This window comes from Protopterus annectens, chromosome 14.part0, assembly GCF_019279795.1.
Source record: "Protopterus annectens isolate FY-2018-M chromosome 14.part0, PAN1.0, whole genome shotgun sequence".
Classification (NCBI taxonomy): domain Eukaryota; kingdom Metazoa; phylum Chordata; order Ceratodontiformes; family Protopteridae; genus Protopterus; species Protopterus annectens.
In genome coordinates this window covers 463,988,496-464,003,628 of record NC_056748.1, presented here as the reverse complement: position 1 = coordinate 464,003,628, position 15,133 = coordinate 463,988,496, and the positions used below count along the sequence as shown (strand labels likewise).

At 37.6% G+C, this 15,133-nt stretch overlaps 1 protein-coding gene across 8 annotated transcripts in view; it reads right to left on the bottom strand.

The window, feature by feature from the left end:
• The window catches only part of ASCC1 (activating signal cointegrator 1 complex subunit 1), a gene marked incomplete at its 3' end in the record, with an annotated part of 476,277 nt that overhangs the window by 121,881 nt on the left and 339,263 nt on the right, over positions 1–15,133 (bottom strand). For all 8 annotated transcript variants that reach the window (XM_044056221.1, XM_044056218.1, XM_044056214.1 and 5 more), the window contains 1 exon segment: positions 11,585–11,704. In XM_044056221.1, coding sequence (XP_043912156.1) covers positions 11,585–11,704 — 120 coding nt within the window.

The following is a 15,133-nucleotide window of genomic DNA, read 5'->3' as shown; positions in this document are numbered from 1 at the left end:
TCATCAGACCAGTCTGATATTAAGGAGATTGTAAGTAAGTTTTGGTGTGTCCTGCAGGTTGATGATGACCTAAAGCAGACAGTGGGGGAAGCTCCACGCTTCCTCTTTAGGAACAAGAATAACTTGAAAAGGATGTTGTGCTATCCAAGATTGGATAAACGTCCTACGAAGGTCGGTTGTACTAGACCTTGTGGCCACTGCAATTTTTGCCCCTTCATAGACAGTAATGTAGAGTTTTTTCATCCGGATTTACAAAGAGTTTTTCACACTAATGTGGAAGCTAATTGCATGACTGTTCATGTGGTTTACTTAGCAGTGTGCCAGCTGTGTTCTTCTTTTTATGTGGGTAAGACCAACCGCCCCCTTAGAGACAGGATGAGAGAGCACAAGTATCACATTAGGAAGGGCACATTACACAATGCCTTAGCCAAGCATGTAGCCACATATGGTCATGACCATGAATTTCTTTTTAGAGTGTTAGAAGTCATCACCCCAACTCTGAGGGGTGGTGATGTTAGGACGTTTACTGAAGGCAAAGAAAGTGACTGGATAACACTATTAAGAGCTGACAGGGGACTAGGTTTAAATGAAAGGGCATCTATTAAACCTAGGTTGAGGCAGCGTAGACATGTGAAATGATTCTAGGCTTTATAGCCATCTAGTATTTTTATACACATAACATTGCTTACATTAAGCCCTATGTATTAAAATTTTTTATGTATTAGTATACTATATATAAATTTTATGTGTCAGGTTATTATGTGTTTTTATATTCTCACTGAGCAGGCGATGATAGGATGTTTATTGAAGGTAAAGAGAGTGACTGGATAATATTCATAAGAGCTGATAGGGGAATATTGATCCCAGGTTTGGCATAAATTTGTTGTTTTATATATATGGTAATGCTTATAATAAGCTTTTATGCATCACAAAATTTTCTATGCATTAGATTATTATATGTAGATTTTATGTGATAGCTCACTCTACATATTTTATAGGATGTTTCAAGCTATTTCTTGCAAATATATATTTTTGTATCATGCTGCGTTTTGTAGCCTTTCGCAGCATGCTATGGCTTTAAGTAGAGACCTGTGTTGAATTGATTTTTTTGATAGGCTGATTGCTTTTATGTTTTTCCCATATATATTGTCTGTTAGGGGGGTTTAATTATGGATCTGATGTAGCTGATACAGTGAAAGCGCTTGTCCGTTTAACCTTATCTGCAATAAACTACGTGGATTTTATAACTGGGACTGTTATTTTTTGTGATACTCTCACTATGTGGATTTTATAACTGGGACTGTTATTTTTTGTGATACTCTCACTTTCACTTCTGCTCAGTACTTAGTTGCTGTTTTTTATTTAAATTTTTTTGAGCAGGGGTGTTAACCTGTGAAACAGCAATCTACTTGATTTTACATTAACATAAAGTGTATAAACAATTTTAAAAACTTTAAATAACATCAAGTATCCAATCATGTAAACTGAAATCAAGTATGTAAAACACTCACTAGCAAAAGCACCAAGCTAATGATCACAATTACCTACAAATCAGGATTAGTTGCTCCTAAAGGACTACAAGTTATAGGTCTACCTAATCACTATGAACAAATCAAAAAACACCTCATAAATAATTAACAGGTGAAATGTAGCTAAACATAGTCATGCACTACTATCCAATGCTGTCTCAAAACCTAATATAGCTCTAGTCAGATTGGTCCAAACAGTCAGAAGTCACCAATAGAAAGTGTTGCACCAACCTGCAAATCAAAATTCAACTCTTCAAGTACACTAGACATTATTGGTCTGCTAAATCATTATTAAACCAGAAAACACCCAGCAAATAGCTAATGAAAACTATGAAGCCAATATGGTTAACTATGAATATTCAATATTTTCTCCGACCTTCACATGACAATACACAGATACATCTAAACTCTCTTAGCTTACCAATAAGCAGCTTTGCAATTATCTACAAATCAAAACACAATTATTCCAGTGGAGTTTACATTAATCTACTCACTCTCGACAAATTGGGAAATGCTTCATAAATAACACACACATCAAAGTCAATCCAAAACCTACTCAACTATTAATGCCACTATTTGAGAATAGTGTCCGATAGGGATGACTGCAATTAAAAGAGGTACAAAGAATAGATACAATGAGGCTGGAATTTAGTGGAGAAAACTGGCAAAGGAACTATGGTATTGGGAGCAAATAACTACACATGGAAAGGTAACACAATGGGAAGAGGCTTAGAAGACATTTGGACTGCAGGCTAGTGACTGCCTTCCCTATCAGGGATAGATATCAGAGTATAAGCAAAAAAAAAAGGATCGGGGAATCCTAAGTAAAAGACCTGCTCTGTTACAGTTTTTATTTGAATCTAGAACAGAAGCTGCTATTAAAAAAAGTGATAATTAGTAAAACATGCAAAATATTGCATGATAACTAAAGGAATCAATCAGAGGAGGTTAGAAAAGATTTGGAAGAAAGACTGGATAAGCAATTCACAAGAAAATAATGGGAGGACATACGTATGGCTCCCAAATAAGCAACAAAGTCTAGAAGATTTAGGATTTTTGTTTGGTAGTGTTTGCATAGGTATTTTTATATCCCAAGCAGACTCCAAAGAAATTTTCCTCAGGTAAATGGCAAATACTGGTGAGATAGGGAGGAAAGAGGTAACTTGAAATATATGTTTTGGGACTATAAAGAGTTGGCGGATTTAAAAAATTCCCTGCAGAGTACTCTGTCAAAAATATTGGGTTAGCAAATGGATGTAAATAAAATTATTTTTGAGCTGTGATACAGAATATGAATTGCCTAGACATAGTAACATCTTGTTAAATTCATTTCTGGTGGCTGCCAAAAAGCAATTACTAGCAAATGGAAATCAAAGTCTAAACCACCTCTGTTTGAAGTAGTAAATATTGTAACAGAGATAAAACAACTGGAAGTAGGATATTTACAAAAGAATAGGATCAAAGTTAAATAGAAAAAATGAAAATTGTGGGAACAATACATGCAGAATAATGTTTTGGAGGGGGTGTGAGGTTCAAGGGAGGGCAGGAAATGAACAATTTATGTAATGCTGGATTGATGACTGCATAAAACAATATCTGTGATGTACAATGTTTGTAATTGTGAGCATGTTAACATGGTTTGTTTTCTTTAATATAAATATATGTTTGCCTATGTCGTAAGCATTCTCTCTAAATATACTAAAAGCCTGTTATTCCCTCAATTCATCTTGCAGTTCTTGTTTATATTAAACCAATTTACCTTTAATTTCTTACAAACTAATATTTCATTAAATATTAAATGATGGTCATATATCTGTATCGATTCTTAATGTTTTTATATATGTCTAATTTGTTATAATTATTTGAACTGCAGCTGTTTTTGTTTTATTCTTAAAGATTGGATAATTATTGTTCTTAAAATGTTTTGTAATAATTTGGAGCTTTTCTGCTCAGGCCTCCATGAAAATGAGCTTCTACCCATCCAGACTTTCCCGGTAATCAAATGCCAATCAATCAGTCAGTAAATAAAGTGACAATTCAGTAAATGTGTTAAAAACTGTGCAAGGTTATCTATACCCATAACTGCTTTAGAAATATTTCTTTAGTCAGGTGTGCCAGTATAATACTTCTTTCACAGCAGGTCCTTTGGGAAGATGTTTGATGGACGTTAAAGGTTAGTGCTAACAGAAGGAGATCTAATTGTTTCCTGAGGGAAAGCCATTTGGCTCTCTGGATAGTATCACATGGTGGTCCATATCTTGGGATATTAGAGAATATCTGAAAGTCTTGCTGATTTTTTTGCAGAAGCGAAGGCAATGAGAGGAACCCATATTAAAATACAGGCTGTAGAGCATAATTTCTTTATTTTATTCCATTCAAGACTAATTGTTATGAAGCTAGGTGAGAAGCTGATCAAGGTCAGATATGAGTTTTGTTTTAATGGACTGATATGAAGCAGCCAATCACATGAGGACAAGCTTATCAGTATACAGGATAAAAACAGAAAAGGAAATGTCATAAGGAAAAGAGATGGTGAAGACAGTAAAGGGCCAAGGACTGAACCTTGGGGAGCAGTTACGCTTACAATGGCTGATTAAGATTTTACCTGGAAAAGTCTATATAAGAGGGCAGGAGTTGATTTACATGATGACCCCAAGGGAAAAGATTCAAAACGGCAAGACGTTTTTGACAAGAGAGTAGCCTGACCATATTGAAAGCCTTGATAAAGTCAACCACAAGGGTGCCAATAAGCAAGTCATTTCCACAATGGTATAAATGGAGTCTGGGACAAAACAGCTATTTATAAACTTTGACACAGAACAAAATCATGCAGGAAAGGGGAAAAGATGTTGCATCTTCAGATATACATAGTAGCTTGCTGACAGACAATGGAAGAAAAGAAACAGGCCTGCAGTCAGCAGTGGAACTATTTTCCTCTTGTGGTTTTGGGCACAGGATTTGAATTCTGAGTAAACTACAGCAGTTACTGCTGCTCCATCAGCTACATGTTGACAGTATGTTAGTTATACGGAACAGTTTGTCTGTGTGCATGTGTGTTATTCTTGTAACATGTACATATTTAATGTGATGCCAAATGTGCAAATGAAATACCATTTTGCTCTGTAACCATACTGGTTACTTTTGTATAAAGAATGTCCTTCATTTGTGAGTGTACAATTTATCAGAGTACTACCTATTTGTGAGCCCAAGATGTGCATGAAAGGGCCTGTTGGAATTTATTCTCCTGCAGAGTGGCCCATTAAGTAAGCAAATTAAACATCAGCATTTGAAATAAGCAAATGCACTATTCAAATAAGCTCATACTACCTCATTTAAGGGACAGCTACATCTTAAAAACAACCTGTCCTCATCTCTCGAGTTTAATTCCCTGCAAAAGGATTCCTTCACTGCCCTATGCGTCCACCGTTTCTCACTTTGAAAAAGCTTAGTAGAAATTAAGTGCCAGTGCGTGCACAGAATATTTTGTATAGAAGACAGCAATACATTTTTTTAGGAACTTGTCTTTCTAGCTGTCAGAACATATGGCCAGCTGGAACAGAGACTGTTATGTCCTGGGGGAACTACAGGGTATGCTAATTGTAGCCCGAGATTCCTTCTCTTCTACTGAAGCGTAAGTACATTGAGTATGGAGTTATAACCTTTATCTGAAGACACACTCCTGCTCTGCTCTCAGATATGAATGAGCAGCTCAGCAAACTAGACACTTCTGTCTGAAAGTCAATGGGAAAGGATTATTTGGTTGAAGAAATGTCTACTTTTCAGAAAACCAGCTCACTCACTCACTTTCTGCAACTAAAACTAAAAGGACCATGGATGTCTATTTAGTAGCAGCCAAAGAACATAAAAGAGTTACCAAACAAAAAAAAAAAAGAAGAAATACTCTCTCCAGAAATTATTAAAGGGCAACTATACACTACATAAAACTTCAGCACATCCATAATACATGCTGTTAAAAAATTTCATACAGACTCCTACATAAAGATCTGTCTTGTTTTTTTGGACTATGAAAAATCTATTTTCCTAGACCTTCTCCACCTCAAGGACACTGATAATGTTAGAAACATGCTCCAAAACATGCCACTTACATAACATAAATAGAACTTTTTAGAGGGGTAGTTTCATTACCCAAAGGATTCTCCACATGTGCAATAAATTTCACTTCCATGTTAAATGGTTTAACATCTTATTCGCTTTCAAATTAAATCCTGATGATGGAATGGATTCACATAAATTTACCCAGAGATTAGCAGTATGGCCCTTATTAAAAGGGAGGTAAAACTTACTAAAGATAATTTGTGCTTGGCTGGGCTGTATATGGTTGTTAACCTGACTAGCTATTACTAATCTATGAACACATTCTCTTCTCACAGTTTATTTTCCTTCCTATAAAAAGAATCATTGCACTAACACACAACAACTGCTGTTTGTATTCTTCTGTGGCCCAACGTATTCAGTCTTCATGAAATTACATAATTCTTCATCAGTTTGTCTCAATGTGTTTCAATCTTTGTAGCCATCACATTTGAAGGTTTTTGTCTTAGGTTAAGCCAAAACAGTAAGATGTTTGTAGCCTTTGTTCTAATTTTCCTCCCTACAAACCTTCTGCATCTCTGGGAATTCACATCTCTTTTAGTATGCATTGTCACTTACAGTTGCCTACATTTCCTCCCTTTGTGGTCATAATTATTTTGAGTCTAAGGGGATTCAAAGCTGTTTTAGTGTACAGTGTCAGAGAATCTAAGACTTAAAAGTCAAGAATCCCAGCACCACTGACATAATGAGTTGTACACAAGTTATCCCTCTCTTTACAGAAACTCTAATGTAATAACTATTTTAGATATGAAGAAGAAAGGCTTTATTAGAGTATATTTAAAACATGACAAAGAACATAAACCGTCATAGAGTGCCACTAGGAAAAAACTCTGTCCAGACATTCTGAATGTAAACTGTTATTCAGTGCCATTCTAAGCAAATGAAAAGATGTTGCATGAAAGGATATGGCACTGTAATCCAATTTTCTGTGGACACAAAGTGAACTATGGGAAAGAGAAACGAGTCAAAAACAAAAAAGGTTATGTACTCCCCCCATAACATTCAATCTGTGTTGTCCATTTTCATTCTTCCTCAACTAATGGGTTCTGATTTGATCCCTCAGATTCAATTTGGCCATTGCTAAAGCTCATGGCAACCAAAAACTCTTGAGCTTCTTCCTTACCAACAATACACCAACCCAATTACCTCAGATCTTATTTGCTGACTTTAGCAGAAAGGAATATTCATATTCAGAAATGAAGAAGGCTATATCTGGAGCTTAATATAAAGGAAAGAAATGTTGTGTAACCACTCATTCTTTCAGAAGTTTTCAAGAACGGGGAGTTGGTGGGAGGGGAGCTGAGGAAGAATGAAAATGGACAGCGCAGACGGAACATTATAGTGAGTACATAACTTCTTTATATGATGATGTTGATTTTTATTTGTACCTAAAATTCAGGGTGCACTCAATAAAGGATATTCCTGAGCAGCATTGGGCCAAATGATGCTCTACCTCTGGAGGCCAGATCCAATTTGTAATGAGTAACAAAGGTATGGGGAGAGCAGCCCAACTTGCTGCTGCTCATATATAATCCATGGGATTTCTGGATTGAAACAATGTTGAACTAGACATGGATCTAGTTGAATGGGCTTGTATTGGTAGAGTAATGTCTAATTTGTTATAAACATATGAAATACAGTTGGTTAGCCACCTAGATAAAGTGACTTTTGCAACTGGTTTTCCCAATTTTACTTCTGTAAATGAAACAAACAATTGGTCAGATTTTCTGATGTATTTTGTTTTATGTAGGTAGAAACATAATTGTCTGTGGACATCCAATAAATGTAATATGTATCCCCCCTTGTTAGCAAATTTAGGAAAGAATACTGGCAAATCATTGGATTGCTTGATATTAGATTCTGACACCACCTTAGGAAAAAAGGGAAGCATTGGTCTAAAGTGTAACTCTGTCTTTGTGAAAAAACAAGTAGGGTGATTTAGAAGACAAGGCTTGAATCTCAGAAATTTGTCTTGTAGCGGTAACAGCTACCAGAAAGATCATCTTCCAAGAAAGGTATTTAAGGTCACATGTAGCTGCTGGTTTGAAGAGGGATTTAGTAAGAGCCTGCAGTACCAGATTCAGGTCCCATGGAGGAGTAGTATCTCGAAAAGGAGGTCTTAGAAGAAGAGTGCCTTTCTAGGAGGATCTTCTTAATTTATGAGAGGTGACAGAGAAACCCTGAAAACCAATGTGAAAATTTGATATGATTGCTAACTGAACTTTAATTGTTGATGAACTAGCTCCTTCTTTAAAAAGATGGGACAAAACTTAAAAAATGCTATGTATGGGGACTGAAAAAGGTTCAGTATTACTTAGATGAGCCCAGTGAACAAACCTCTTCCATTTGCTGAAACAGAGCTTTCTGGTAGAAGGCTTATGGGAAGATAAGTGTTTGACAAACAGGTGAAGAGAGCATAGGTTGTATGGCTATTAATGGACCTGGAGTAGCCAGGCAGTTGGCCTGAGGTTGGTCATGTTTGGATGAATCATGCCTGATGGGTAAGACAGTAGGTCTGGAGTCAGACCAAGAATCCAAGGTTAGTGAAGCAAGTGAGGCCAAAGGAAGGGGAACCAAATTTGTTGAGGCCAGTAAGGTGCAATGAGAATGACTTTGCTCTTCAACATGGCAACTTTCTGAAGGCATTTCGGAATTAGCAGTATGGGTGGAAAAGCGTAGAGTAGACAAGGGAGCCCAAGTGTGAAGTACAGCATCCCTCAGTGATTCCCCTTATGGGGAGTTTAGGGCAAAGAAGCTGCTGCCTTTGTTGTTTAGAGGGGAAGCAAAAAATATCACAGCAAGGCTGGCCCCACTGATGGAAAATCATTTCCATGACATTCTTCTTAAGGGATCATTCGTGAGGTAGAAGAAAGCATCTGCTGAGTTTGTCTGCTATCACATTGTATTTCCCCAGAATATGTATTGCTATGGGAAAGCAGTTGGATGAGATCACAAGGGGTAGGATCTGGTCCCTCCTTATTTGTTGATGTACCAAACTACTGACATGCTGTTTGAATTGCAATTGTCCCCAAAGGAAGAGAATCCTGGAAGGCCTGCAATGTTAAAAGCACTGCTCTTATCTCTAGAACACTGATATGCAAGATGGCTTTGTGGGGCCCAAGTGCCTTGGACAATTTTTCCCAGAAAATGCCCCTCCCCATCCTAACTGGAAAGCGTCCATGGCCACTATGGCCTTGGGCTGAGGGGAAAAAAATGGGACGGCCTTGTAGAACCTGGTCTGATCAAATCCACCACCTGAGATCTCTCTTGCATGTCTGAGTGATTCGTATCTCATAGGACATGGTTTGGTAAAGTATTGACCATTGTGTGGCTAGCATCCACTGAAGAATTCTCATGTAAAATCTGACTAAAGGTACTAATGTTATTGCTGTTGCCATTGAACCCAGCATCAGAAGAACCCAGCAGGCTTAAACCTTGGCACTGCAGCTCATCTTTCTGACCTGTGATCTTATGGTCTGAACTCTTGAGGGTGGTAGTGAAGCCATGGTTGACTCTGTGCTGAGTATCACTCCTATAAATTCTAGACTCCAAGTTGGTTTTCGTTGGGACTTTTCGTAGTTTATAGTTGTCCCCAGAAGAGAGTCAAATCCAAAACGACCAGCACTACAGTGGAAGGATGAAAAGGTTTATTAGTTCAAATGCATAAAACAACCAGACTGGGTTTGGCCAAAAGCCTTTCTCAATGTGCTGTAACAAAATAACCAAAAGCAAATGCATTATATAGAAAATGTCTGAACCCAATTATAAATCAGGTCCACCCATCCAATTAGTCAAGTAACCATCCTTAAAGATGTTCATTCAATCCAGGGTTAAAAAGACCCCTTAATTTGACAATCCAAGTATTTTCCATTCTGTTTAAAATGTTATGCCAGCCAGCTTTTGAAATCCTGTTACCCAAAACTTCATCAATAACAGAGAATTAAAACTGTGCTGTGGGATGTTTAATGGTATGTTTATATACAGGATTATTATGACATTTGTTTCTGATGTTACTAAAATGTTCGGAAATGCATAATCTAATGGGTCTAAATGTCTGGCCTATATAAAACACTGAACACGAACATGTACCAAATAAATTACCCAAATCTGTACTACAATTGGCAAAAACATTAATACTGAATATCTGGGAGGCATTTTTACTAGTAAATTCCTTCGACTTGCATATAAACCTAGAAAAAGTACAATGGCCACATAGAAGGCAACCCAGCAGTATACCTCCTTCCAATGTAGCCGGAGTTGTGTGGACAAAATCTTCCTCACCACTCTTTCCACATCTTCCTCTGTGAGACTTCTGGAAGAACAAGTGGAAAACACCGAAGGGGACCTGGGTCTGTTCAAATATGGGGAAGGAACCCTAGAGGGTACTGGATCCACCGAAGGTGAATACCGTGTCCTTGGTAAGATAATAGGAGTTAATGGACCAGCAACAGTTGGAGCCCACTTAGACTGTGTCGGATCCAAGACGGTCATATCAGTTAATTCTGGTTTCTTTGGATTTGAAGGAGTCTGATCAGACATTTTCAGTTTCTTCAGATCTGAGGGTGAGATCAGATCCTTGTGAGATGTTTTCTTGGCAGATTCTGAAACAGAAGAAGGCTTCAGAGACCAGGACTTAGACTGTTTTGTCTTTTTAGTTTTTGGAGATTTCTCTCTGGAAATAGCCTCTCCAAAAGATGATGGCAAAAGACCATTTAGAATCAATTTGTTTTTGCTCTCAACCAAAACCCTGGAGTTGAACCTGTGGCAAATATAGAATTTTCTTGCAAATGAAGTGGCCCTAAACAGTAGACATAAAGTGTGGACATCTAAGATGGGGAGCTTATGCCCACACTTAGTACATTTTTAAAGCCTGCTGGAGATTTTTCAGCCATACTGTAACACCAAAGTCAGAAAGGAGAAAATATTCACTACTATTTCTACTACTACTTTTTATGTTTTTATTAAACAGAGAGAAGGAAAATAAAGGGCAAAACAACTACCAACAGTGGTATCAGAAAACTACATAAAATGCAGCACTATGGACAGGATACCATCGATAGTATTGAGGTACGCAAAGTACAATAAAGAACAGGAAATATGAGAATTAGAAAAACAGATGCAAAGAAGCATAGGATAGGTAAGGAGAATACTTAATCTAAAATAGAAAGAGACTTAAGGTAATAAACTAAGTTTTCATGAATTTCTCTCAATATCTCTCAAGAGTGTTGTAAACCGCATCTTTTGCTGAAAGCGGCAAACGAGAGCTGAGGTAATTGGGGTTGATGCACTGAGAGTAAGGGAGAAGCTCGAGTTTTTGGTTGCCACAAGCTTAAGCAATGACCGAGTCGGATCTGAACCCATCAGTTGAGGATAGAATGAAAATTGACAACATCAGATGTAATGTTAATATCCATTACATTGCTTTATATCTAATTATACATCTACAGGGACATTAGCATTGCACAGATCATTAAGATACAGTATATATGTGTGTGTGAGTGCGCACCCACACACACACACACATATATATATATATAAAACACACGCACACATTTTTTCTTTCAGATTCTGGCCATAGTGCCCCTTTAAGAAAGCATCATGACTCATCAAATTATTTGATTCTATTATGTTTGCTTTATGTATGCAACCACAAACTAACAGTGCACCAGTTTATGAGGTAAAACAGATTGATTAATTTTTCTGAATTCCACTGGAGGAAAAATGCTACAATGTAGTGATGTAGGATCATATATCTAGGTCTCTGCAAAATATGTGTATAAAATATGAAGATGATTGGCCATAACCTGCAAAGAACTGGAGACACTAAACTGAAGGCAGATGACAAGAACTGAGATGACAAAAGCAATTAACTTCAACAGATTAAACTTCATCAACATTTTGTAAACCAGACTTGGTATAAAAAGTAAGAAAATGAAACATACTTATCTGAACCATCTTTAACATGGATTTTGGCATATAGTACATCCACCATAGCTGGATCGTCATTCATGTATTCAATTCCTGCCACTTCTACAGGGATCCCTTTTCCTCCTGTTATAGCACTAAATGAAAAAGACAATGACTTTATCAGCACAGATAAAAATGAAATAAGACTAACATTCTGCATCTCACTTCCCAAGATTCATAGATGAAGAGTTATTTCAAAATGTTCTTCGATCAAGGGTCCGTCTAGATAAAGCTGCAAGTCTCTCTAGGTTATCTTTGGGTATTAGTGATCCGCCTACACCAGACAACAGCACCAGGTTTGGGTTGTTGTGAGCTGTAGTTCTTGGAGAAACTGAAAATGGCAGCAAGAAATCAGTCTCAACTACTCCTCCACATGCTAAGCTACACAGAAAATGGAAGCTTAATTTTGGTTTCTTGTCATAAGACATTTACCTAAGCTCTTCAACAGGTTAGTTTTTTCTTGGTATAGTGCTAAGCAGTACAACATTACACTGTTTTATGTTTTGTACCAAGAACTTTTAAAATGTGCCATGATCAAATACATGTCCATTTATATCCAAACCCTAATGTTGGAATTAAGTCAGTGATGTACATTATATCAAATAGCACCAACAAAAAATATTTATTTTCTTCTGTTAGATCCAATGGAATTCAAATAAACATTCCTTACAGCTGTCAGCATGCAAGTCCTGCAAAATTGTAAATGTATGTCATATCTCCTTGATGTTATATACTTCTCTTCTAGTCCGGGGGTACTGCATCTTAGTCTCATATATATATATAAATTATTTATTTGAATTATCTATCTATCTATCTATCTATCTATCTATCTATCTATCTATCTATCTATCTATCCTTTGCCGAGAGGGCTAGTCCCAATAGGCTAGTAGCCCATTTCATGGAGGACATGAGGTGGTATTTATACTACTAGGTAAAATTTGGCCAAAATATCGGGTAGCTTCTCCTACTCTTTTTGATAGGTGCCACTGGATTTTTTACATCCACCTGATCTACCACCATCTCAAGCAGGTGGGACCTCAATTTAACATCTCATCAGATGGAAGAGTTGAATTGTTTTATACTGCTCCTGAAAATAAGTTAATATAACTTCTTTTAAACACTTGCTAGTACGGTTCAATTCACCCCGGGGATCATGTCAGTCGCCTGCTAGACAAGGGTCCAGGGAAGTAAATAGTGTGGGAAGAAATAGCAGGGAATTATTGTTATGGCTAGGCTTGTATAGGCCCTAGGGCTGATAGCCTAGTACCAACCTATGAACAAATTAACTAACTGGCAATGCTAATTTTCATGACATTGAAAACAGCATGTTTTTATGGAATGGGATGTGACTGCACCCTCACCCTCCTAATGTAGGGAAGCTGGGGAGGTGCACAACATCACACAGCTAATAAACTATTCTTCAGGGTCATACAATACCCATAGGAAAAGGTCACTTCAGAGAAAATAAAAGGGGTGACAAACAAAGCCCCACCCACAGCCTACCATCAGTACACCTCCCTGCAAAGGCAATAACCCTATAGCTCAAGTTGCTAGCCTCTCCTACCACAATGCTACTGGAAAATGGCACAGCCATCTGCTTAACTCCATGCTCAGTCCCTTGAACCCCCCCTACCTACGATCACTCCACCTAATCAGCAGGTGACAAAGTGACCTGTTTGGTGATGAGCAAATACACATCTACAGGGTAAAGCTTAGGCCATTTGAAACTATCTGACCAAACAGGGCTCCGTACTTCATTACTTTCAATTGTCCTGCATTTCCTGCAAGCAGGATGCCACAAAATTCAGAATGGCCCTTCAGATTACGATGTTTATAGTTTGACCCCTTGACAGCCATCTGATGCATTACCAATCATGCCACTGTCATGATGACACTAAAAGGACAAGAACGTCAGTTACTAGGGAGGAAGTAGGAAATCAGGGAGGAAGTGTTGATGCAACATGAGAACATGAGGACTGCTAACCTGAAAAAAATACTCAGGAATTCTCAAATAAACCTCTCTGTATTGATGCCTGTAGAAGGAGAAGCTGAGGAACATTTTTTAATGTAATATTACAACCGGAGATGGCACTTAAAGTGCAAGTATTTTCTCAGTCAGTTACGTGGAAAGGTACTGCAATGCTGTAATTAAAATCAGGAATTGTTGTTTATACCTCTAATTGCACCCATGCCAAGAGGAAAGTACAACTGTGTAAGTAAACTTACCATAACAGTAGATGTTTGAATGAGGGTCTATATTAAATATTCGAACGCTTAAACCTTTGAATCACTAAAGATCGAACTTTTGTGATCGAACGCTTAAATGTTCTAATATTTTAAAATATTTAAAAAAAAATTAAAACAAAAAAGAAAACTAAAGGGTGTAAGCAGGGGGGCAAGCGCCCCTGCACCCACCACACCCCTGCTACTTAAATATACCAACTCAAGATCGTGCTACAGTGTACAGAATGGGAAATTTTCCATTTCCACACTGTAGCATACTGAAGTGCGATCTCGGAGTTGGTATATTTAAGTAGCAGGGGTTGTGGGGGACGCAGGCCACATTTACATTTTGTTTTATTTATTTTTTAATTTTTTAAAATATGCAAACATTTAAGCGTTCGATCACTAAAGTTCGATCTTTAGTGATTCGAACGTTTAGGAGTTTGAATATTTAATATAGACCCTTTGAATGATTACTGCTGCAGTAGGCTTGGCTATATAGGTTATATCCTTCTAAAGTTTCAGGGCACCTTCCATGCGCCCAAACCATCTATCCACTTGAGCTCAGCTGACTAAAAAAAGTTTTCATGCCAATAGAAACAGACAGGCTGAGCCCTTAAAGTACAGTACTAGGAATAAAAAAAATGAATGTCAACACCCTGGCATAAACAAAACACCAAGATACAAGGGGGATCGATGGAGGGAGCAGCTATTGTAGCAGTGATCATTTGAGCATCTAGTGTTATGGTAAGTTTACTTACATAAATGTACTATATTCATCACAATAATCACTGCTGCAGTAGTCATTGCTTTATGGGTACTACCCTAGCTTACCACATTTGGCAGGCAGAAGGAGAATGGTCCTAGCAAAACCTGCTTTAGACCTAGAGAAGGACTTTAGTTCATAGTGCTTTGTAAAAGTATGTGCAGAGAACCAAACTGCAGCTTCTAGAATACTTCTAGAATCCAACCCTTTCCAAAAAGCCATAAATGAAGCCAAGGCCCTGGTAGAGACAGCCTTGACCCTGTCTGGAATAGTTTTGTTATGGTGAGTATAACAAAAGGTAATAGCCTTAGTCAACCATTTGGAAATAGTTTGTTTTGACACATGTTGTCCCTTATTCCTACCTGAACTGATCCAAAGATCTGAAAAATGTAGTTCTGTGTGACAGTACCAGAGACGTCTGTAGACATCCAAGGTATAGAATATCCTCTCTCCCTCATGTTAGGTTCAGAAAAGAAAACAAGGAGATGGATAGTTTGGCTTAAGGTGAACTTGGATACCACTTTAGGCATTACAG